The following is a 25,186-nucleotide window of genomic DNA, read 5'->3' on the forward strand; positions in this document are numbered from 1 at the left end:
AGTAGGCCATGGATGAGGATGCAGGTCTGGAGCAGTTGGGGGAAGTTCCTTTCTCACTCAGATCTCCCTGAGTCAGGTGTGCAATCATATTGCTGCTGTACTGCCACAGGTCGTTGTCCCGTCGGACATCCCTGGCCCCTACCCAGGTAGACTTTGGCTCCGTGCAAGGTGGCCGAAATGCAGTTGTGTGGCCATTTGATCTCCCAGAGCTCGAGTGCCGCTGCCTAATAAGAGAACAATACCACAATGCCATGCAGCAATTGAAGGTTGCAGTACTCTCAGTGTAAGTGTCAGTCCTGCAGAGGCAGCTAGTGGCACAGGAGGGCAGAGACAATGAAGTGTCATTGTCCACGCTACCCTAACTCTTTACAGAGATGCACTGAAATCTGGCACATGACTCGATTGTTCTTGCAAAAAAACAGATGATGTGTGCTGTTATGTGCATCCATATGCTATCACTGTCTGTCGCCAGCTACTGTTCAACAACTCAGCAGGTGTTGCTGTCTGTGCCTTACTGGTTAGGTTCTGCCTTATTTTTGGGGGCTTTGATGGTAGTCAGTGGAGACAGTTTAGCCAGTTTAAGGACTGGAAGCCCTAACTTGAGGAACCCTCTTCCTCCGCGCATCCCTCAGTCCTTTCCTTTTAGTTATCCTCTGGCTCCTTTACAAACCTACTATTCCAGAATGGCCAGCCACACCCAAATCCCAGAATTTCAGTGGGTAGCTGGTCACTGTCTGGGATCGCCTCCAAGCAAGAAGAACTTCTGCAGACACAATTCTAGCTTTGCAGAGGGATTCCACTGATGTACAGTATGAGGATATATGAGCCTGTGGAAACAGGGATTCTCGATCCCTTTTCTTTGTCTGTAGTCAAAGTGTTGGAGTTTTTACGGTCTGCGTTAGAATCCAGCTTAGCCACGTCTACTATCCGAGGTTACTCCATGGCTCTTTCAGCCTTTCACAAACCTACTGAGGGTGCTCTATTAGGACAACGTCCTCTATTGCAACAGTTTCTAGCAGGTGTGGACAGACTGCTTCCCATCGTTCGACGGAGTGGTTGTCCTGTCCTCTCTTTTATGATCTGGCCAACTTGTTGTTACAGTTTTTAAGCTGGAAAATGCCCTTTTTGGTGGCCGTCACGTCTGGCAGACATGTTGGTGACTTACACGCTATGTTATTGGATCCAAAACTTACCATGTTCCATAAGGTTAGCATACGCTTACGGGATTCCTACTGTCCTAAGATCGATCATGTGTGCCATATCATTGTGTCTATCGATCTTCCTGCTTTTTTGCGTCCTGCATTGACTGGTAGCGCACGCCATACTTGGGAGCTGCCTGAGCATGTTCATCCGTCATTACTGACTTGGCAAACATTTACGTGAGCGTGCTCAGTTTGGTCAGTCTGTTCTCCACATTGAACAGAGTAGCACTGCACAAGCTGATTAATCTTTCCAGATAACTACTTCTGTTCATACTTTGTGTTGGGTATCTATCAGTTGTGGTATTTGGTGGTGGTTTTCAATCCCTGCTCTCCCTTAGCTCCCAGTGCCATATTTTCCTATCCACTTTCCCTGCTTAGTTCACTAATGTGGTTTGGTTAGGGTTTGTTTTGGCGAGTTCTCGTATATCCACACCTAAATACCTTGGGTTGGTTGGGCGGGGTTTAGTTTGGGTATTGCCCCAATTCAGCCCATGGGTATATAAGCTATGATAGCTGGGTCCTCGCCTTAGTCACGCCCTTTGCGATGAGGTGACAAGGTAGGTGTCTTTGTCTATTTCTGTATGGTTGTAGATTCGCACGTCAAATGGACTGTGTTGTTAGACAGATGCCACTTGCTAATATTTTTGTCTTTGGGAATCTGTTTAATGTTTATGTTTACTCCAAGGAGGACTTCATCTGATAAAGAATTATACAAACCTGTAGAGGTTATGACTTCTTTGAAGGAAATGGACTGTGTTGTTAGACAGATGCCACTTGCTAGTATTTTTGTCTTTGGGAATCTGTTTAATGCTTATGTGTACTCCAAGGAGGACTTCATCTGATAAAGAATTATACAAACCTGTAGAGGTTATGGCTTCTTTGAAGGAAGTCCATTCTGTCTGATATGTTCAGCATGAAAAGTGAGGTGCAAGGTAGATGGCCAGAGTTACTTGCTTTTGGTTGTAGGGTGCCCTGGGGGGCCCTGTAAGAGTGGTCTCACTTTTGATTTTGTAATTATTTTATTGTAAAATGTAGTTACAACTGTCGTAGGAATTTTTAATGGACATATAAATGCTTTGTTGTGCAGAAATACAGAATAGACTGACTCCAGATTAGAGGTTGTGCAAATGATTTCAAATTAACTAGCATCTGACGGGGCCAGATTCCAATAGTGAGAGAATGCCAGATTGGAGGACTGCCAATTTAGAGTGCTTCCACTGTATTTATTTAATGAGTATTTGTGTGTCTTCTGGTTCTGTGAAGTGTCCTTTCTACTTGGAAAGTTAAAGGACATTGGACATTTCCAGTTTATGGTCACTCAATATTGACTTATATTGATTTCATTGGATTCTAATTTCATGTAAAAAAAGACAAAACACTTAAATGAGTTTCAATCCAGTGTTATTTTCATCATTTCATATTCCTGTTTTACAGTGGGTAAACAGGCAACTAACAAAGAGGAGGTGGACAGCATCCACTGGAGCACGTTCACTGGTGTCCTTGGTTCTGAAGTCAATGGCATATGGGAGAAATACACAGACACTAATGATGTCAATGCTCTGGACTCAAATTTTGGTGGAGAGGTTGCTGTCACTGGAGATGACTTCGGGCTTGTAAAGCTGTTCAGATTCCCATGTTTGAAGAAAGGTGAGTGCTTGCAAGTGAGATCTGTGTATCAAGCCATGTGTAAAGGGGGTAAATATTGAACTGTTTTAAGTAGAAAGAACTTCCAACATTGCCCTATCACTAACTTTGTGAATAGTGTCAATACAGACATTATCCACATATGCTTGGGCCATGCTTTTTTAATTTGCATCTATGCATTTATACAGTTGGCAAAAAAAACCAACTTAATATTGTTTTACGAGACACAGCTATATGCAGGTATGAGAATGTTTCCTCGGATCCACAGAATTCTGCAAATTTTATGGCCCTAGGGTCTTTCTTGTGAATCGTCTAAACCTGTGGCCCTCAAAACCCCTCATCTCATTTTCCTTTTTCTCTCATACCGATACTCATTCCTCTATATGACAAAGCATGTAAATAATGCTTTCTTTGCCAGACAAATGAGTGATTGGATAAGTTCATCAGTTAACATTGCACAGACACAGACTAAAGAGATTAAATGGAGACCAAAGGGAAGAACATGTAGTGATTGTTAGGAAGTGAGCTGGTGTAAAAGATATGTCAATCTGGAAATGCATGTGTATCAGTTCAAGTGCTAAACTTGTTACTGGAAATGCATGTGTATCAGTTCAAGTGCTAAACTTGTTACTTGAAATGCATGTGTATCAGTTCAAGTGCTAAACTTGTTACTGGAAATGCATGTGTATCAGTTCAAGTGCTAAACTTGTTACTGATATTTGATTTACAGGTGCCAAGTTCAGGAGGTATGTTGGACACTCTGCACATGTGACCAATGTTCGCTTCTCTGCGGATCGTCATCATGTGATATCAACAGGGGGTGCAGACCATGCTGTGTTCCAGTGGCGGTATCTACCAGAGGGCGCTACTGATGATGACTTGCCGGAACAGCTCAATGGTAACAAAAGCAATACATGGAATAAATATTTGTCCAGAGTCAGTCTCATATATAACAGACTATCAGAGAAGTTAATAGATGTAAATGGTGTCAATTGACCAATAAAATTTACGAATGATCAGTTTTTGAAATGCCAGCTGGTCACAATGTCCACCTGTAACAAAATGCCAGAAAAAACACTGGCAGGATGGCTACAGGGTTTCATGTGTCTTTTCCACAGCCTACATTGATTCCAACAGTGAGGCAAGTGACTCAGATCTCAGTGATATTGGGGAGATTGATTCAGACCTGGAACGTGAGAAACAAGTCCGATATGACCGAAACCTTTACAAAGAGGACACCAAGAACTTCAAGAAGTTGATGAGATCAGACATGAAACCTGGTGTAAAGAGAAGCAGTGGACCCACAGACAGCCTGAAGCTGGAGTATGTTCATGGGTAAGAGCAGACTGTGCATTCATACAGCATTCATGATTCACAATTCACAAGTCCCTTAACCCTTCACTGCTAGTGGGGGTGTTGCGGCATTGCTGAACTCTGCACCAGCTGCCGGCACCTCAGATGGTCATGAGCAAGCTGGTTCGTGATGAAGCGCTTCCCTGTCCACTCTGCAATGTTGTCCAGCATACCCAAAACAGTTCCATTCAAGGTGCAATGTGAAATGTTTGTGGGACACATCTCATAACTGTTTTTGATGGATTCTCCTCATTGTTCGTTGGGGTATCCTCTTTGTAGTGGTATTGCATATTGATAAAAACTGTGCAGAACTATAGTCTCGCAGTTCTCTCAAGTTTTGAAGGTATGGATGTATTTTTTTTATGATACTTCCTAATTCTGATGTAACAAAATTCAGCCTATTATAATGATCCTTATAATAACTGCTGATATCAATACATTTTGCCCTTGCTTATGGGTATCATCAAATTGTAATAGCTATGAAATCTCTCTTTGTCACGTCTGTGGTTAAATCCAGCTCACTTTCTCACTAAGCCTAACTTACTCACTAAACTGACGCGCTGTGATCTCTCTAAAATATTGTTCAAGGCCATTAATTGCAAACTCTTGCTTTCTTTATTAAATAGCACAAAGGGTTCAGTCATCTGTAGTGATGTGATTTACTGTGCAGTTGTGTCCCATGCAAGTGATGGAAGCCTGTTTTAGTGGGTGTAATTCTTTTTCAGAAGAAGTCCTCCTTGGGGTACATATATAGCATTAAAATGTCCATTTAAAAATGCCTACGACAGTTGTAACAATATTGAATAAATATTTTACAAAACAAAAAACTTGTTTTTGTCTTGTGAGACCACCCCTACAGGGCCCCCACCCGGGCCCCTTAACAGCCAAGAGCAGGTAACTCTCACCGTGTACCTCATACCTCACTTTTCATGCTGTCGTCATTGAGGACAGTCGTCTATCAGCAAGCTCTCATATTTAGAGCCAGAACCTACGAATTGAAGAGAAATGAGTGAGAAAGCTATGAAAACCGTATGTATGGTTCCTTTTTAACGCACGGGCGGTATTAGGAATGCATATTTCACTCTTTTTCATTCATGAAATGTTGTAACTTTCCGTGGCTACCATGGTCTTAAGCCATGTGGCTGACAAGATGGCGGGCGGCACGTACCTGGTGGTTATTTCTTCTGCCTATTCTTTTAGGTGGTTTTAAATACAAACCGGATATTTGTATGGTTTTTTACCTTTCTTTTCCATGGTAAAGAAATCCTTATATGCTATTGTATGTTTTCATAAATAGCTTTCTTATTATTTAACGGTTAAATATCGCCAGTGCGTATTATTGTTTCTGTTAAATACTCATGTGTTTGTTGGATTAACAGGCCTTGCTATTAATCATAGCACGGTTCGGTTTTTTCCAGTTCAAGGGGTGTGCTACTTGTAACGCAAAACTCCCCCCGAGGGATAAGCATATTCTGTGCCTGCGTTGCTTGGCGGAGGAAGCTCACGACGAGCAAGGATGCACCATATATCAGGACTTCCCCCAGGGCTCAAAAATCCCGTCATGCAGACTTGATCTTTTATAGATCGGTGGGGATATTTGGGCGCAGGAGCCATCTTCAAAAAAAGCCAAAAAAGATATTAAGAAAGCGTCTTCGGCTTCAGTCTCGGGGGGGGGGGGATACGGCAAAACCAGCGAAGGGTACTTCGGCTCCACCTCCAGCGGTGGTTTCTACCTCCGCAGCACCTCCCACTGAACCCTCGCAACCGTTAACATTTGATTTACTTTCGTCTTTGTTACAGCAGCAAATGGCGTCGGTGCATACCCTGATTTCGGATGCGATGTCCGGTCTCCGTCAGGAGGTCGGCGTTCGTCCGGAGTCGGGTGTGTATCCGGCTTCGGCTTCCATGGGACTCCCCAGCCACGCCTCTGGCGCCGGTGTGGGGACTTCCATTAAGGGTGCGCAGGAACCGACTTTAGAGTCGGTTGCCAGCCACTCCGAGGTTGCCAGTGTTGGTCATGGGACCATACCTATGCTGGGAGCGTTGCCGGTGATCCGCCACCCAGACTCAGTCTCGGGCGTCGGGTCTATGGCGTCGGGCCGCTCGGCTCTGCTCGGGCCTCTCTCTCTTTCGGATGTTCCCTCGACCGATCCCCCGGAGTTATCCTTAGATGACAGATCTGAGGTGTCACTCATGGGGATCGCGCCGAGGAGATAATGGAGGAGGGGGAGGACCGGGGTGGGCCGAGTGAGTTTTCGTTTTCGCTCGGCACCTCGCTGAGGCAGGTACGGGAGCGTATAGCTTCTGTCCTGCCGCAGGTCGTGGTTGCTTCGGCGACACCTGACCCCGAGGAATTCTGACTGCCGGGTGAGGCTTTTGCCCTAGCCAAGGTGGTGGATTCTCGGTTGCGCATCCTCCCTTCTATATTGTCAGAAGTGATTAACCCTCTTTTAACGGGAGCGCGGTCACGCTTCGATTTGCCGGAGCTAGACCGACGTTACCTTTATGGGTGATCTTGGCTTGTATACCCTCCAGTGGTCGACGACTGTATCTATGCATCGGTCGCCCTGGGGGGTTCCTCTGGCAGCTCCTTAGCTTCGGCTAAGCAAGGACGCCGCCTGCCTCCGTTCACCTCTAACGTTACTGCCCTCAAATCGGCTTATAGGTCGTTTGAGGAGCAGTACCGAAATGCAGCTCAATGCCTTAAAGTCACAATACACGCCGCATATACTTCGGTATTGCAGCGTCGGCTTGTTGACGGCGGCGGTGTTGAGGAGGAGTGTGTTTCCCCTACGCTCGCTCAACAGCTTACGGAGGTGCAGTCACATCTGGCGCGGGACTCGATCAGGTCCTCGTGTCAGATGATGTCTGCAGTTATGGGCCTCCGTAGACTGTGGCTGTCCGTGGCACGGTATTCGCCGGCCACTCAACAAGCGCTACTTTCGCTGCCATTCCGGATGGGATCTACTCTCTTCCCGGGAGCGGCATCAGTAGTCCTGGAGGCCGCGGAGGCTGTGTCTACGTTCAAGGAGTCTAAACCCTTGTTAGAACAGCCTCACACTTCTCGTGCGCGTCCCCCGGTGCTTTCCTCCGCTTATCCTTCGGCTCCGGCCAAGGACTCTGCTAAGTGGGCACAGCCCTTGCAGGCGCGGAAGGGTAAGGGTAAGGGTAGGGGCAAGGGCAAGGCTACGGCGCCCCAGCATCCTTTTCCGAGGAAAGGGAAGTCGGCCCCGGCTTCCCAGTAAGTCATCCTCCGGAGCCCTTGCAAGTGAACCCGAATCAAGCAGTCGGAGCACTGCCGACGTCGGGCATTCATTGCCTTCTGCCAAACCTTCCTGTGGGTGGCCGCCTTTCCCACTTCCTGTCGGGTCGGGAAAAGGTAACCTCCAACCCCTGGGTCCTATCCACACTCAGGGATGGCCACTTACCACTATGGAAGAGAGACCCGCCTCCTTTTTCCGGAATTCGGCGCACTCCTGTGCCGGTAGTTCCGGAGAAAGCCGAGGTTCTCCGCGCCGAGGTTCAGTTTTACTGGACAAGGCAGCCATCGAGGTGGTTCCAGGGGGCCAGGAACAAGAGGGATTTTACTCCACTTATTTCCTGGTCACCAAAAATGACGGAGGGTTCAGACCGATTCTCAATCTCAAACAGCTGAACACTATGCTGCAGGTACCGTCATTCAAGATGGAGACACTACGGTCAGTGATCTCATCTGTAGAAAGAGGCGACTGGCTTACGTCCATCGACCTCAAGGATGCGTACCTGCATGTTCCGATGCATCCCGAGTTCAGGAAGTACCTGCGGTTCTCCTTCGACGGGGTATGCTATCAGTTTCGGGTGCTTATCTTCGGCATCGCTACGGCTCCGAGGGTATTCACCAAGCTTATGTTAATCCCAGCGCAAGTGGCCAGGTCACAGGGCAGGTGTTGTCACCCGTACCTGGACGATTGGCTTATACGAGCACTTGCCGCTCACTTGAGTCGAGACGCAACATTCGCCATAATGTGTATTCTCACCAGGTTGGGCTAGATTATCAATCTCAAGAAGTCAGACCTAGTTCCTACACAGGATCTGATCTTAGGCGCACGGTTCGACACAGCGAGAGGCATAGTCTCCCTGTCGCCGGATTGGATCTCCAAAGTTCAGACAGTTGTATGCAATTCCTCGAGTCCCCCTCGGCTTCGGCTCGGGTTTGGCTCCAGTTGCTAGGCAACATGGCAGCGACGGTGGACGTTGTTTGGAGGGCGCGGTTGAGGATGCGACCCATTCAGTACGCCTTGGCGCGAATGTGGTCCCACGGCAGGAGTTACGAGATGATTCTCCTCACTCCGGAGTGGCTCCTTCCTCATTTACGGTGGTGAACAGTGGTAGGGAATCTATCCAGGGGGTTACCCCTGGACGCTCCCTCACCAACCCTTTCAATTCAGACGGACGCTTCCCTCACAGGGTGGGGTGGCGTGCTGGGCGCCCATTCAGTTTCGGGCCTATGGTTACGGCACGAAACGCGCCTGCACATCAATGTGCTCGAATTGAGAGCTGTCCGGCTAGTGTTCCAACACTTTCGGGAGACGGTTCGAGGCTGTGTGGTACGTCTAGAGATGGACAACCAGACGGCAATGACCTATATCCTGAAACAGGGCGGTACGGTTTTTCCGTCCCTCCTAGAGGAGGCGTGGCACTTTCTACAGTGGTGCGACCGGTTCAATGTTCGGGTGTGTCGAGGGTGTCTCCCCGGGGTGGACAATGTTCGAGCAGACGTGCTCTCTCGACGTGTCCTAGCTCCTCACGAGTGGATGTTGCATCGGGAGATATTCGGGATTATCTCCCGGTTGTTCGGATCGTTCCAGGTGGATCTGTTTGCCTCTGGGGGGACGAACCAGATTCCGGTGTTTTGTTCTCGGATACCGATCCGAGAGCCATCGCTCAGGACGCTTTCCAGCTCGATTGGATGGACAGGGTATTGTGGGCGTTCCCACCTCTGCCGCTGATTCCCAGGGTCCTCTCGCAGCTTGCCACCCAACCAGCTCGACTGTTAGTGCTTCTTGCTCCTCTTTGGTCGTCTCAAAGCTGGTTTCCGGTAATGATGAGGTTTCTGGCATTGCCTCCTGTCCTTTTACCCTTTCGACCGGACTTACTGCACCAGTTGCAGACACAATTCTGGCTTCGCGGAGGGATTCGACAAACGTTCAATATGAGGATAGATGGGCCTGTTATGCTCGCTGGTGTGTCAACAGGGGGATTCTTGATCCCTTTTCTTCAACTCTAGTTGAAGTACTGGAATTTTTGCAGTCCCGGTTAGAGTCAGGCCTAGCCGCCTCTACTATCCGGGGCTATTCCACGGCCATTTCGGCATTCCATATTCCTGTTGACGGTGCTCTCTTGGGGCAGCACCCTCTTGTTCAGCTTTTGTTAGCGGGTGTGGATAGGATCCGTCCGACTGTCTGGCGGATTAGTCCCCCGTGGGACTTGTCAGTCGTTCTTGAGTGGTTGTCCGGTCCTCTTTTTCACGAGCTATCGTCTCTTTCTCTCCAGCTGTTAACGTGGAAGGCTGCCTTTCTTGTGGTGGTAACGTCTGGCAGGCGGGTAGGTGACATTCATGCAATGTCAGCGGATCCTGCTTTGACCGTCTTTCACAAAGACAGGGTCAGTATTAGACTGCCGGATTCTTACCATCCTAAGATCGCAGGCGCTTTTCATGTTACAGCGCCTATCGAGCTCCCTAAGCTGATGCAGCCTCCCTCGCCCGGTACCTCTCTTCGACGTGCTCACGTCTTAGATGTCCGTAAGACCCTTAGGGCTTATATCAAACGAACTGCTGATATCTGAAAAGATAACCAGTTGTTTTGTTGTTATGGCGGGGGAAGAGCTGGTCTGCCGGCGAACAAGCAAACCATATCTAGGTGGCTTGTCTCTGCCATTTGTATGGCATATACTCTTAAAGGGTTACCTATCCGTAATGGGTTAAAGGCTCATGCTGTTAGGGCAGTGGCTACGTCACAGGCTTATGCCGCGGCTCTGCCCATTGAGGAGATCTGCTCTGCGGCTATTTGGAGCCGACCGAGCACGTTTATCCATCACTACCAACTGGACAAACATTCACGGGAACGTGCTCGGTTTGGCCATACAGTTCTCACCAGTGGGCAGAGTCGTGATTCCCCTAGCTGAATGAGCGTCTGAGATCTCGACTTTGTTTATCATGAAATGTTCCTGGTGGTGGGTTTTCACGAAACATTTCTTGTTATATTGGTGATGGATATCCCCTGGTGGTGGTGTTTTTATATATAAATAAAAAAATTAAAAAAAAACACAATAGAAACTACAGTCGAACCCCATTGTCTCGAACTCGGTTGAGACGAATTCTCGGATGTGTCGAACTGACATCTCGGTCCCTGCCGATTTCCTTATATTTATCATTATTTTTACCCTGATGTGTCGAACTAGATGTGTCGAATTCCCGGTTGTGTCGAACTCATTTTAGGGTCCCCAAAGGCTCTAACAAGTACAAATTTACCCTTTTGTCTCGAACTGTCAAAGCTGGTTGTTGCAACTGAAAACTGCAGTCGCGCAATCGGAAGTCATCCTCATAAGATCAAAAGTAACGATTAACGGACTCAACAATCAAGTGACATGTTTAACTACGCATCTATACACACATTGTCAGCACACTTACCAACTGAACTTTACTCAAACAATTAACCATAATTAAGTTGTTACCAGTGACACGTTGATCATGGACCGACAGGATATCTCTAAACAAACAATGGCGCATGTTGTTGTCATGTGACAGTCTATGTTAGCGGTCACGTGATTTCCTTGAAAATACAAAATGAGAAGTGAGGAAAACGGAGTTGGATTATCTAAATTGATGTTTTGTTTTTGGTGTAGTATTTAAGGTGTAGGATCAATTTTTTTAACCAGTACGGTTAGTAACATGGCAGAGCAATTCAGCGAAGGACCCGATCAGCCCCGGCACCGGAGAAACCTAACAATGACAGCGATCCCGAGACTGACACGGAATCTGATGAAATTGAACCACCCACCCCTACCCTAGCTGCAGCATGGACCGCCCTCGACACCCTTATCAGATTTGTGGAAGCACGTGACACTGACACTTTTTCCAACCAGCTTGGTACATTAAGAAACTTTTTGAGCAATTCTGCTGTGATGCCATGCCCGAACGCCAAACAGACTGTAATTTCGGATTTTTTTAAGAGATAAATTCCCCACATGTACACGTATGTACATTCCGATTCCGTTTGTGTGAACTATACAACTTTTTATACTGACTGAAAATGAATTAGTGCAGCCAACTAAACGGGATCGCTTGTGAGTTTGTTAAATTATTCTTGTTCTTATCTTTTTGTATGCATATTTATTTGCCATGACGAATAAAGTGATTGAATTGATTTACATTTGTATATGTTGTAATTTAAAGATCAATACTGTCGTAAACGTTTATTGCAAAGATATATTGTTCGTATGTGTATCCTACTGCGAAATAACGATGTGTTAAGCACCGTGTTTGTGTTGGTTCTTGGTCCTTTCAATGCTGACGGATGTGTCGAACACTCGGATAAGTCGAACTTTTCCCTTGGTCCCGACGAGTTCGACACAACGGGGTTCGACTGTACCTATAGACGTTTTTTTTCACTATTAGCGTCGACATACGCTCATATTTACCCTTGCACTGTTATTCCCAGCACTACTTCGCTGGTTTGGGGGAATATTTACAGTGAATGGCATGAGGTGTGGTCATATGTCCATCACCTTTGCTGGGTTATTGTCGATTGGCTCTTTCGGCCCTATGTTGCCACGCCCCCGCATGATTGACATCAGCGGCTTGGTGATTGGGTAAGTGTATTTCTCCATCTCTCGCAGCTTCGGCAGTGTATGAGAGTGTGTGTAGGGTACACATCAGCAGACAGAATGCCGCTCCCGCCTCACGTTCGTTGGGAGTCTTATGCTATATATGTACCCCAAGGAGGACTTCTTCTGAAAAAGAATTATACAAACCTGTAGAGGTTATGAATTCTTTGAAGAATGTCCTCCTTGGGGTACGGCCACCCGCCTCCCCACATTCTGTCTGACAATCTCAGCATGAAAAGTGAGGTATGAGGTACACGGCGAGAGTTACCTGCTCTTGGCTGTTAAGGGGCCCGGGTGGGGGCCCTGTAGGGGTGGTCTCACAAGACAAAAACGAGTTTTTTGTTTTGTAAAATATTTATTCAATATTGTTACAACTGTCGTAGGCATTTTTAAATGGACATTTTAATGCTATATATGTACCCCAAGGAGGACAATCATCAAAGAATTCATAACCTCTACAGGTTTGTATAAATATTTGAGAACTGCTTCACTTTGGGCTGTCCTGTCACAATAGGCTAACAGCCATGATGTAACTGGAATCCTGTCTCATCTGTGGTTAAATCCAGCTCACTTTCTCACTAAGCCTAACCACTTGGTAATGTCTCTTAGGTATCGAGGCTATGATTGCCGCAACAACCTGTTCTACACACAGAATGGTGAGATTGTGTACCATGTGGCCTCTGTCGGTATTGTATACAACAAGGAGAAGCACTCCCAGAGGTTCTACACTCAGCATACGGATGACATCCTCTGTCTCTGCATACACCCCATTAAGGACCTGGTAGCAACAGGACAGGTGAGAGTGCATTCATTCTATCAAACATGTTCACAATAAAATTGACTTTGTTGGTTTGAATTTGCATTCAGCAGCACCAGTCATGTCAAGGTATGAGTTACGCAAGGTTTGCAGAAAATTCAGATCCACAATCATCATATTGAGTCTCATAATTCATCAGTTTGGAAATTAATGTTTTTGCCTCCTACTAAGTAACCACTTACTTTCTCTGAAAGGATATTCTGTGATACTTCTGTAATTCTAGGTGCTTTTGTGTTATGATTTTCCATGTTTCTTGTATTAACTTCTGTTCATCAACCAGCTCTTCTGTACCCTGTGTAGGTTGGGCGAGAACCATCAATCCATGTGTGGGATGCTGAGACATTAAAGACAGGGTCCATCTTGAAGGGACACCACCAGAGGGGAGTCTGTGCTGTCGACTTCTCAGGTAAGGAATAAATAATGATATTAATTTGTGAGCAGTGTGAAGTACTGCCTCCCTAATCCTTACCACTCTTGTGTCATGTAGAATGAGTTTAAAACTGGTAAGGAATAAATAATGATATTAATTTGTGAGCAGTGTGAAGTACTGTCTCCCTAATCCTTACCACTCTTGTGTCATGTAGAATGAGTTTAAAACTGTCTCCTGATTTTTTTCACTATTGAAGTTGATCCAAGTGTCACTAAGGAACAAAAATGCATGACTAATTGTTGCCTGACCTACCCAATGATGAAATGAGTGAATGTGTTTAGTTTTACACCACAATTTTCCAGCAATATCACAGTGGGGTACACCAGAAATGGGTTTCACACACTGTGCCCATATCAAGAATCAAACCTGGGTCTTTGGTTTGACAAGCAAGTGCCTTAACATGTAGGCTACCTTACCAACCCAGAGATGACAAGAGGTACTCTGTGGTTTCCTTGGTTCATATCACTTCTTTAGCTTTTGTTTCTCTAAATACTTATCTTTGAGGCCTGGTTTCAAGCCCATCCAAGTACCTCATGAGAGTTTTTCTTATCAGGTGATGGCAAGAAGCTTGTGTCAGTGGGTCTGGATGACAACCATTGTGTTGTGGTTTGGGACTGGAAGAAGGGAGAGAAACTTGCAACCACAAGGGGACACAAGGACAAGATCTTTGTGGTCAAGTGGAATCCCTTTGAGACCAGCAAACTTGTTACTGTCGGAGTGAAGCATATCAAGTTCTGGTCTCAAACAGGTAAAGTCAAATAGAAGTGTTTGTGCTTTTGTTTTACCTTTAATTCCTGTATCTTGTTCTTTGTAACCTTATTATCTTGATATTATAAACTAATAAATGGGTGTTTAGGTGTCATTCAATGATGCACATTAATATGTACAGACCCATTCTATTTGTATTTAGGCTCTGTCCATTCATACATACGAATTGGAATATCTTAAAAACTGTAGGCTGGATTCTTTTCACATCTGGTACCGAGGTTCATCACAGGATAAGAAAAGCCCCAGTCATGTTTGATGACCTTGACCTTCATTTCAAATATAAAACTTGTGATATTCCAGACTGGAATTAGTACCCAGCATCCTGTTATGATGCCAACATCATGTTAGATCAATCAGGCTGCATGCACAATAAATATTTTTCATAGAGGGGAAATGGGGAGAGCCTAGATTTAACAGAAACCCACTTGATACAATCTGAAATCTATGTGATAATATTATACCTCAAGTGATCTGATTACTGGCTTGTGTGCCTGTACCGTGACACAAATGATCTTTACTCATGATCTGTCAGTCACTAGTTTGTCTCATCCCAGCTCACTTATTAACAGTTTTCCTTTATTTTGCTGGAGTATTGGTGAGTGTGGTATTAAACATCAGTTTCAATGGCAGGTGGTGGGTTCACTTCCAACCGAGGCACTGTGGGGAAAGTTGCCAAGCTGTGTGACATGCTATGTGTGGCGTACGGCAAGACAGCAGATGTGTGTTTCTCTGGTGGCAGTGATGGCAATGTTTTCATATGGAATGGCATCACACTTCAGAAGACAGTCAAAGCTCATGAGGGCCCAGTGTTTGCCATGCATTCGCTGGATAAGGTTGGTACTATTCAGAGAGTTGTGACATGGAACTCTAGAAAGTCCAGAAAGTCAGATTTCCAGATGATTACATTATGTAACATATAAGCAAAGAAAGAAATAGTGCTTCTGTATTGACCGTCCAGAAATTTATTAAGACATATTTTTAATGGGCGTGATAATGATTATTTCAGAATATATTTTGGTGAACACTTCTACTGGATAAGTAAACCATATTTTCACTTTGTTTATCGATCATATGAATCGTTTGGCTTATGTAAAATCAAAATGGGAAATCTCTGAACGAATTTGGTTTGACCTAAGGAACATAAATGATGGTGTCACAAGGCAAAGAGATCAGATTATCTGTAGTGCTCAATAAAATAACACATTTCTATTCTAAATTATACTGTAATTGCGAAAATTGAAATAAATCTTCCAAGTGGAAAATTGACCCTTTGTTTAGTTTCAATATGAAACAGATGTTTAAGAGAAGTGAAGAAGAAACCAACTGTTTATCCTTCCAGGGCTTTGTTACTGGTGGCAAAGATGGTGTGATTGGCTTGTGGGATGATCAGTTTGAGCGATGCCTAAAGACATATGCCATCAAAAGAGCATCTGTAGCTGCAGGGTCACGTGGGATGTTCATCACAGAGTCCCCAGCTGTAAGGGCTATTGTCCTTGGACATGGAAAGATCCTTGTGGGGACAAAGAATGGAGAAATCCTAGAAGTAGACAAGTCTGGACCCTTGACCATTCTTACTCAAGTAAGTAGATCAGTGGTTGTTGTTTAGCTGGAGAACCTGACCACTACATACGCTAAAGATTAACAACATAAATGTTATTGTTCTCTTTATTAGTTGTCAAAAGACTATCCCCATTTATAAATTCTGCCCATTTGAATAAGACACCATAATGACTGCATTTTAGTTCTTGATCAAATTATGTTTTGAACCCTTGTCAAGGTATAGTGTAGTGTATTCTAATCTCCACTAGCACATGTTTTCCCTGTCTATTTCATATTATTATGGTGGCAACAATCTTGCTTGTTCCATATTTATGCATGCTCATGGTAATATATTTAGTCTTTCAAATCATTCAATTTTTCAGTGTACAGTGTAAACTTTTGAAGGGAAACCATTTTTTCAATGTTGATGGAAGTGGGATGTATGTAATACTGTCTAATATTCAGCCCAGAGTCTGAGACAAATGTCAATAAAAAATCACAAATCAGAATTAGGACGTTTCCAATTACTGTTCCTAAATATTATAGTAACAGAGGGGTTGATTTTACTGTATCCAGTTCATGGCATCAGTTTCCTTGGTATGAATGTCACATAGAAATGTCTTTTCTTTCATGTGTACGGTGAGAATCTGTTACTGGAAGTAGTGAGTGAGTGAGAGAGTTTAGTTTTATGCTGCACTTAGCAATATTCCAGCTATATGGTGGCGATCTGTAACAGTCCAGTGATCAACAGCATCAGCATCAATCTTCGCAATGTGTCTACCAAGGCTGCAAGCCTGACCACCCGATCCCGTTAGTCAACTCCTATGACAATCATTGTTGCCTCTTATGGCAAGCATGGGTTGCTGAAGGCCTATTCTATTCCAGACCTTCGGAAGTAAAACAGTAATCAAGTGTGTTTTTATGCTCATAAATCAATTACTAAACCACACATTATGTACACAATCTTTAGACATTTCATAGACAATCACTTGTCACTGTGTAATATGTCACTTATGGTGGACAAGTTGTTTTACCTACTGCAATCAAGTGAGAAAAATGAAATATTGATGAAAATGTTGAAAAGCAACCATCTGTTAAGAAAACATCCTCCCGACTTGCGGTATTGGTATCAGAATTAGAGATGGTGAAGTTGATCAGGAATATCCTTCTCAGTCTGCTAGTAATGACATTACTATCATTACTTTATTCCAGGTTATTGCATATAACCCAGTGATAAATACCCTTGAAAATGTATACAATCCCACTTTTGAACAAAATATTTGTTTTGTCTACATCTTACATGCATTTAAAGACTATTAGCTGCCCATAGGGATTCTAGCACAAAGTACTTCTAACTGATCAGTGTTAGTAGTGATTGTGATCTTTGCATGTTGATAGGGACACATGGAGGGTGAAGTCTGGGGCCTTGCCGTGCACCCATCTCAGGACGTTTTTGCTACAGTCAGTGATGACAAGACCTTGAGGCTGTGGGAGCTTGGTCCAGAAAACAAGATGATCAACTACAAGGAGCTCAAGCAGCCAGCTAGATCTGTCACATTCTCACCTGATGGCAAGGCTCTAGCCATTGGACACAGAGATGGTATGCACTATTTATGAATGGGTTTTCAAAGTAACAGGACATTGGATCCTGTAAGTTACAGATGTCTGTCTCTCACATGGGAAATTCACAGGACCCGTAAAATAAAATAAACACACATTTCAGATTAACATTTCTTTTAATTGACATTGAAATTATTAACAAACATAAGATTTATAAACAGCAAACGAGTGTCACATGTCACAAATAACAACTGCAAAGTCATTGTGAAATATATAGTCCAGACACTGGGGCACGATGGTTCTGTCAGACCTTTGTTTGTCAGTGCTTTTGTCTGTGGATGTTTAGTATTGTTTTATGGCATTGATCCATCATGATAGATGATTGATGTGCATGAAGAATACGATAAGTTACACATAAGTAACTGCACATTTTGATTTTTATGAGGCTTAAAGCTTTTCAATTGTTTTTCAAGTAAGCGGTTCATTTTGCATATGTAGTTACCATAGCAGATATGTTTGAGAATGATCTTGTTACCACAATCCCAATCATTTACGGCCAGTTATAATTATTTGCAAACACATTGTTTTTCAGGCAGTTTTGTAGTTGTGAATGCAGAAAGTATGGATGACATAATCTCGCATCATCACAGGAAGGAGGAAATATCGGACATCAGATTCTCTCCAGGTAAACAGCTGTTGATATACATTCAGATGTCATATCTTTCAAATTTGTGGAAGTGTTTACTAAGTATCTGTTAAAATGTTTTTTTCAGGTGCAGGAAAATACCTTGCAGTGGCCTCCCATGACAATTTTGTGGACATCTACAATGTGTTGAGCACTAAGCGAGTTGGCACCTGCAAGGGGGCATCAAGCTACATCACTCATATTGATTGGGATAGCAGTGGTAGGTGTAGCTGAACACTTCAGTGAGCATACATTGATTAGAAGTGCACTGTATTTCTGGTATTGTGGCATACCATGATTTAAAAAACAAAAGACTGCATCAGTATGCATCAGTGTTCGTTTGGAAAATACAGGTGTAAGTACAGGAGAAAACACGCCTCTGAGGTTTTGGTAGACAATGTAAAACCAGAGGGGTGGGAAACACTGATGGTTTTACATTGTCTACCAAAAACCGAGAAGTGTTTTCTCTAACATATATACCGTCAATGATGGGTAATTACAGTGTTGATGATCATTTAATGAAGCTACATAACAATAACTGAAGCGCTTAAAATCAATTTAATATCAACTACAAGTAGATAATTTAACCCCAACACATTCGTTGACATGGTGGCCCTGCTGTAGAGCGTCTGCTTACAGATTTGCGGTTCCAATCCCACGTGGGGAAACATTTGTGTTGTGAGTTTAATCTTGAATGATATTTTTCAATTGATTTCAAACACTCATGTATCATTTGAATGTTGATGTTCATATAAAGTTAAGAAAAGTAAAACCTGGGAAGAGGTCTTTCTAGCAAAAAGTAAAACCTGTCCCTCCAAAACAAAAACCTTGAATGCGGTTATTCTGGGAAAACAAGGGATGACCAAATATGTAGTGAGAAGCACACTTAAGGTTTATATTACCTTTTCAAACATGCATTTTCTATCATGTTGGGAAATTTGAAGCTACTGATTTCTGTGATTGAGAAAAATGAGAAGTTTCAACACATCTCTTGAATTTAGCCTATTTAGTTGTGATACATGTCAACCTGGAAATTTGATGGGATAAAACTAACTGGATCAACAGTGATTATTGTGGAATCAGTGTGTCACATGCACACCTTATCATAAATGTTGTGACAAAGGACATTGAAAGTTTCCAAATTTTTAAAACTAATTACATTTATGTGTAAGATGTTAGCTTGTTAGTCAACCCTTGTTTGTATTTGCAAGTTTACAATGGTTTAAATAAAAACGTCATTAAATTTTTAAACTTACCGAATCTCACATTTTGTACTCTCTCTCACTTTAATTTGATAAATGGGTGGAAATGAAAAAAAATTATCTCGGCCTCCAGTCCAAGCACCCACTCACCATGTTGTCATCCTTCCTGCATATCTTGCTGTCTCTCGCAATAGGCATGCATCACTCCCCACTGCCTAGTCACATGATCACTCCTTTGTGATTATTCTCCTTTTTGACGCTAATCAGTGCAAACACTAATTTGTGAACTACAAATTTTCCGAACAAGAATAGGGGAAAGAAAGAAATATCTTCCTCTAGGAAGAGGAAACTTTGTGATAAATGTAGAACTATCTCTTCTGTTCCTGATCCCCATATATCATGTGTGGATTGTGTGGGTTTTTGCTTCTGGGATGATCATTGTTGCTTTTGTAAACCTCTGGCATGTGGACAGAGCAGTTCCCATCTTCTTCAAAAGGGTCGAAAGTAGGCCATCCTAAGAAAGGAGCAAAAAGGAGATGCCATACACCATCATCCAAACCTAGGGATGGACGCTTCTTTGGACTCTTATTTACCAGAGTATTTTATTGGGGAATGAAGATGTAGATTCGTCACATTGATGATCTCTATCTTTGTGAGTCTTAGCTGTGGATAAGATGAACCAACCGGAACTTGAGGTGTTTCAGACCTACGTCCAGTGTTGTAGCAGTTACCTGTGACATGGTGCAACAAATCTACTATCAGTGATCCTACGGCTCTTCGATCAGTTGATCTATCTCATAATATATCAACAGTGCAGAGTTATGTGTTGAAGTCTCTGAAAACCATTTGCCCGAATCATGTGTTTACCATCCCACCACTGTCCACCATACTGGGTCATGACACTGAAGACTTAGTACTTTACCCAGTTTGAGTGCTTCGAATTTACTCAGCTGCATCACAGAACAGACTCAGATAAAGGAAACAGCTGTTCATCGCTCTGTCTACTGCATCAAGTTCCAAAGTATCACGTACCACCTTCTCTTTTTGGATGCAATAAACTATTCTGCAGGCTTACATGTTTACTGAATTACCAGGCAGCATCGATTCTCCACAAGACTGAGGCATTAACCTCCACTATAGTCTTAACATAGTAACAGCTCCCTTCCGAAGGAAGGATGGAAGGATGCTTTTGAAAGTCTGACAGTTTTTTCGTCACACTACATCCGAGACGTATTGCTCCCTGATGTGGAAGGTTTACACCAATTTGGCCCATTACTTCTGGCTATGCAGTTGTCGTTAGCCCATCAACTAAGACAATTTAAGGTACTTGACTGGCTTGCGGTTCGTTGATCCCTTGTAGAAACAGAATGAATTTTTTAACCTTGCTTCAATCTTTTCTTCTACTTTATGTGACTAGATGTATCTGATTTAGGTTGGCACTAGAGTATGAAACATAGTCTTGGTGAGACTATTGTTTTAATGCAGAGAAACATTGACACACATGCTTACTGACCTCTACTCACCAAGCAATTACGTCAATGAAGTCTGTATTGCGAATACCAGTGGTTTTTTGCCACAGTTGCCACATTCATCTGTGATTAAGCTTATGTAAAGGAGCAAGGGTCACTTGATGTTGTGAGGAACTGAATGTGAAAATAGTGGGATTCTAAGGCGTATCATCTTTCACCCAGTAATCGATGGTGTCAATGTGGGCATTCTTGATGCAGGAGCTGGCCAGACCAAGATCATTAGCTCTTGGTTTACTGTGGCTTTATGTAAATCCGTGGCAAAGCGAGGTTTACTTGCTGAAATACATCTCTTTGCATGTTCAAGGTTGCAGCAGAAAACCACTTCAATGCGAAGTCCCATCTCCCAATATCATGCTTAGTATGTTAAGATTAATCCATGGATTAATGCACACAACTTTTCTCAGTAGTTAAACTGTATGAGACTTCGTCGTCTGCACTTTCATAGGTAAATCTGTGACCTGCTGTCCAAGAGGATGATAAGTACACTACTAAGGATAGAATAAGTTTAAAAATTTGAACATTTTAACCGTAAATATTATATTTATATTCTTATCCTATCTCACGTGATGGATGCCCACCCAGCCTCCCCACTACCTTGATATACATTTACTCCAAGAGCAAGAATGGTCATGTGACTAGGCAGTGGTGAGTGGTGCATGCCTCTCGCGAGAGACAGTGAGAATGTCCAGGAAGGAGGACAACATGGAGGATGGATGCTATGACCAGACACCCAGATGAGTTTATATGTTTTTTCGTTTCTACTCATCCCTCAAATTAAAGAGAGAGTGCAATCTTTGAAATAGGATAATTGTATAAATATATAATTTATGGTAAAAAGTTTCAATTCTCACCCCAGGAAAAGTACTGATGGTAAACTCAGGTGCTAGGGAGCAGCTGTTTTTCGAGGCTCCAAGGGGAAAGAGAATAACTTTGAAGAACCAGGAAATAGAAAAGTTTGCATGGGACAGCTGGACATGTGTTTTGGGGGCCACATGTGAGGGGGTATGGCCTCCCAAGTGTGATGTGACAGATGTGAATGCCTCAAGTCTCACAAAGTCTGGCAACCTACTTGCAACAGCAGATGACTTTGGCTTTGTGAAGCTCTTCAACTACCCTTCAAAGGTATTGCTTTATGACATTTCTTTTGCAGTCTTAGATTGATGAATTCAAAACATGAACTCTGTGACAGCATCTTGTAGTGGTTGGGAGGATATCAGGTTAACATGACCTCATGAAATAGGGTGTAGTCTACTAGCTGTTTATAGCTGGTTTGTCTGGTAGAGACTAAGGTGAAGCCACCATGATTTAGTTGTACTTTGTCTCTCAGTAATTGTTTGGTCGGCATTCTGGAAGTTGTTCACTCAAAAATGCAACATACAACTTTATGGAAGACAACTTATTTATTGCGTAGAATGATGTTTTAATGTAGGTTCTTACATTGTTATCAGGCTAAAAGTCTATAAGCTGACTTTGCATTCTGCTCAGGGCAAGTATGCTAAGTTCAAGAAATATCCAGCCCACAGTGCTCATGTCACCAATGTACGATGGTCACAAAGTGACACCAAGCTGATCTCTACAGGCGGTGCTGACACCGCAGTGATGGTGTGGAAACGTGTTGGTTTGTCTGAGAACAAGATGAATGCAACAGGAGACAGTGATGACTCTGACACTGATGAAGAAGAAGAAGGTACATATCATCAAAATCTCAAGTGTCATTGATATTCAGTTCTCAAGTTTCTTAACAGTTTTGAATGACTGGATTGAATTAAATATGCTTCGAATATAGTGTGTGGATGGTACTAACAGGTATGTTTAACACTGAGAGATTATGGTTACTGTATATATATATAAATTACGGTAATGATCTTGCAAACATTTGTGATTTGTATGTTTGAAGTGGTAGTGGGATTCAAGAGATTTGCTCCTGTAGTAGAATCCCTACTGATTTTTATGCTTATAACTGAAGGCAGGTGGATCACTATTTTTCTGTATAATTACAGTAACTGTGCCACATCTTTTAGTATTCAGATTTAAAATGCTAGGTTTCATTGTCATGTGAGTAGTAAGCAGTCAGTATGTATGTTCCTTCAGGCTATGACAGCGATGTAGAGAGAGAAAAGAAGATGGACTATGGTTCGAAAATCTATGTGAACCCCATCAGAGAGAAGGATGGAGTAAGACCTCACCTACAGAACACAAGGGAACTGGACAGGTCGGCAGATGTTCCACTATGTTACATTGTAGATCAAATGCATCAATTGTGCTGTATTCAGCAGAAGCTACCTTACATCCAGAAATCTCTGTAACAGTTACATGATGTTCAGTATGTTACGTGTTGATTCCCAAGTTGACATTAAAAAATTAACTGGTAATCTGGCCATAAAAGAAAAGTGTGAAACCAACAGAAAACAAAGAAATGTGATGTATTTAACAATTATATTCTTTTATTAACTAAATCACAAATCAGTATAAAGGTAGCACCATAACAGAACAAAAGTACCATGGCAGGACAAATTCACAGATAATATACACGGTAATGCAAGAAAAGCTAAATTCAGTTAAACAGTCAATAGATTCTAGACTTGGTGGTACATTGAGTAATAGTTCTAGGTGCTGTAGCACAGTGTTAAGGGTCATGAGAGCAGACAGGTGCTATTTAGTATCATATACAGAAGTGCTGGCATATGATCTAGAAATTCATGTCAAACATTGTCAGGTTTTTCCAAGAGGGAAAGGGGGTATATTAGATGGTTGTATAATGTCCCTCTCTGTTCATTTTCGGTGTTGATTACCCAAATCATTCAAAAGTCTACCTATATGCAGGCCTGCAGTGAGCCGAGGTGCCCCCCAGCCACCTAAGGTGCAGAGAGCTGAACCCCCACCCACAGCTGGGGGTAAGAGGAGGAAGATGACCCAGGTTACAGTGAGTAGGCACACTTCTTCAGAAAGTCGATCTCCAAATGAGCATGAAAAAAATGGTCCTGAAGAATTCGAGATAATGCGTACAAATATCAGTAAGTTAACACAAATTACATATAATGAAATTACCTTCGGCCAGCATTGATAGTCAGTATCTAAAATATATTGGTTGTCTTGTTTCCTGTACACTGTAACTTTAGTGTAAGATTGGATAACTGATAACCAAGTGGAATGGTTGAATGTTAAAAACAGAAACCCACAGTAGTCATGTTGTACCGGTAAGCTTTATACTGAGAAAGACTTGAATGCAATTTGCCAGGATGGAGGGAATCTTTCATGATTGCAGGATCTGCAGCTGGAATACATCCATGGCTACAGGGGTTTTGATGCCCGCAGCAACCTCTGCTACATCAACGATGGTGCTGACATTGTATTCCATGCAGCTGGTGCAGGCATTGTGCAGAATTTGTCATCAGGTAGAGACATGCATTTGAGCATGGCAGTCTGGGGAAGATGGGTAACCTAATGACCGACGTATTGACTCAATATTGGATTCCAATATATACTCAAGATTGGATTCCGAAATAATTATAAGAACTGTGTGTGATGCCCACCCGCTTTTAATATGCTAAAAATGGGTTGAGATCTCTCTCTGTGTCTCATTTAGCTACTTTTTGGCTGAATAGGGTGATAAAAAATGGCTCTAGTTCTAACATTTCATAAACTATACAGTCAGACCTCGTTTATCAGAACACTTTGGTTTTTCTGTTCGGATATACGAATCATTCCGATGTCTGAATCAGGACCTAGGGGGTCGGCTTCACGTGAAAACAAAACAACATTGAAACGTAACTACATTGTACACATGTAGATTCAAAGGTAAAAGCAGTGATCACTGTCAATAAGCGGTAAACATCTGACATCTTGCCGATGTCAGCTTTGGTGTTCAGATATACGAGGCAAATTTGTACACATTTTGATGTTTCGTTAGCTAAATCTGGAGAATGTTCGGAAACCAAGGTATTCCGATATCTGAAGTTTGGATGTACAAGGTCTGTCTGTATAACTGTTTCATAAACTGGTTATGTTAACACAATCAGAATATGCATATTTTGACTAAAATAGACAGCAAGTGACCAGGACCTAGAAAAATAGTTTCCAGACTCATTTCCTTATTTTGATAATAGTAGAAGGTCTCTTCATGGTATTATCAGTGTACAGTTCGCACTTTGTGTTCCAGGAAGCCAGTCATTCTATGTGAAGCACACTGATGATATCATCTGTCTGACTGTCAATCAACATCCCAAGTTAAAGAATGTGGTTGCCAGCGGCCAGATCGGGAATCCTCCGTCAGTACATGTGTGGGATGCTGTAACCAAGGAGACTATGTCCATTGTCCAGGGTGTTCACTCAAAGGGAGTCTGTTCCGTGGATTTCTCTTGTACAGGAAAATACTTGCTGACTGTGGGACTGGAAGATGAACATAATGTGGCAGTATGGAGGTGGCAAGATGGTAAGGCCATAGGGACAATTTTAGACTGTTCCATAAAAGTCTGGTTCATGTTTCTTTCGTATTTGTCACAGATTTCATTCTAACATACAGCTCCAGCCAACCCTGCTCTATGATCACTTGTGGATCAGTGTCTATGTTGAACTATAGAAAATCACAGCT

General features: G+C 43.0%; 1 protein-coding gene across 1 annotated transcript in view; it reads left to right on the forward strand.

The window, feature by feature from the left end:
• The window catches only part of LOC137293464 (echinoderm microtubule-associated protein-like 6), a 40,684-nt gene that overhangs the window by 7,303 nt on the left and 8,195 nt on the right, over positions 1 to 25,186 (forward strand). Inside the window, exons 9-25 of the mRNA XM_067824019.1 lie at positions 2,637 to 2,849; positions 3,577 to 3,744; positions 3,965 to 4,181; positions 12,675 to 12,861; positions 13,183 to 13,288; positions 13,866 to 14,060; positions 14,711 to 14,913; positions 15,420 to 15,659; positions 17,018 to 17,219; positions 17,772 to 17,864; positions 17,953 to 18,084; positions 21,452 to 21,717; positions 22,081 to 22,282; positions 22,687 to 22,807; positions 23,419 to 23,518; positions 23,861 to 23,990; positions 24,755 to 25,027. Coding sequence (XP_067680120.1) covers positions 2,637 to 2,849; positions 3,577 to 3,744; positions 3,965 to 4,181; positions 12,675 to 12,861; positions 13,183 to 13,288; positions 13,866 to 14,060; positions 14,711 to 14,913; positions 15,420 to 15,659; positions 17,018 to 17,219; positions 17,772 to 17,864; positions 17,953 to 18,084; positions 21,452 to 21,717; positions 22,081 to 22,282; positions 22,687 to 22,807; positions 23,419 to 23,518; positions 23,861 to 23,990; positions 24,755 to 25,027 — 3,048 coding nt within the window. The remainder of the gene's footprint in view (positions 1 to 2,636; positions 2,850 to 3,576; positions 3,745 to 3,964; positions 4,182 to 12,674; positions 12,862 to 13,182; positions 13,289 to 13,865; positions 14,061 to 14,710; positions 14,914 to 15,419; positions 15,660 to 17,017; positions 17,220 to 17,771; positions 17,865 to 17,952; positions 18,085 to 21,451; positions 21,718 to 22,080; positions 22,283 to 22,686; positions 22,808 to 23,418; positions 23,519 to 23,860; positions 23,991 to 24,754; positions 25,028 to 25,186) is intronic.

The sequence above is a fragment of the Haliotis asinina genome, chromosome 8, assembly GCF_037392515.1.
Source record: "Haliotis asinina isolate JCU_RB_2024 chromosome 8, JCU_Hal_asi_v2, whole genome shotgun sequence".
In the NCBI taxonomy this organism is placed as follows: domain Eukaryota; kingdom Metazoa; phylum Mollusca; class Gastropoda; order Lepetellida; family Haliotidae; genus Haliotis; species Haliotis asinina.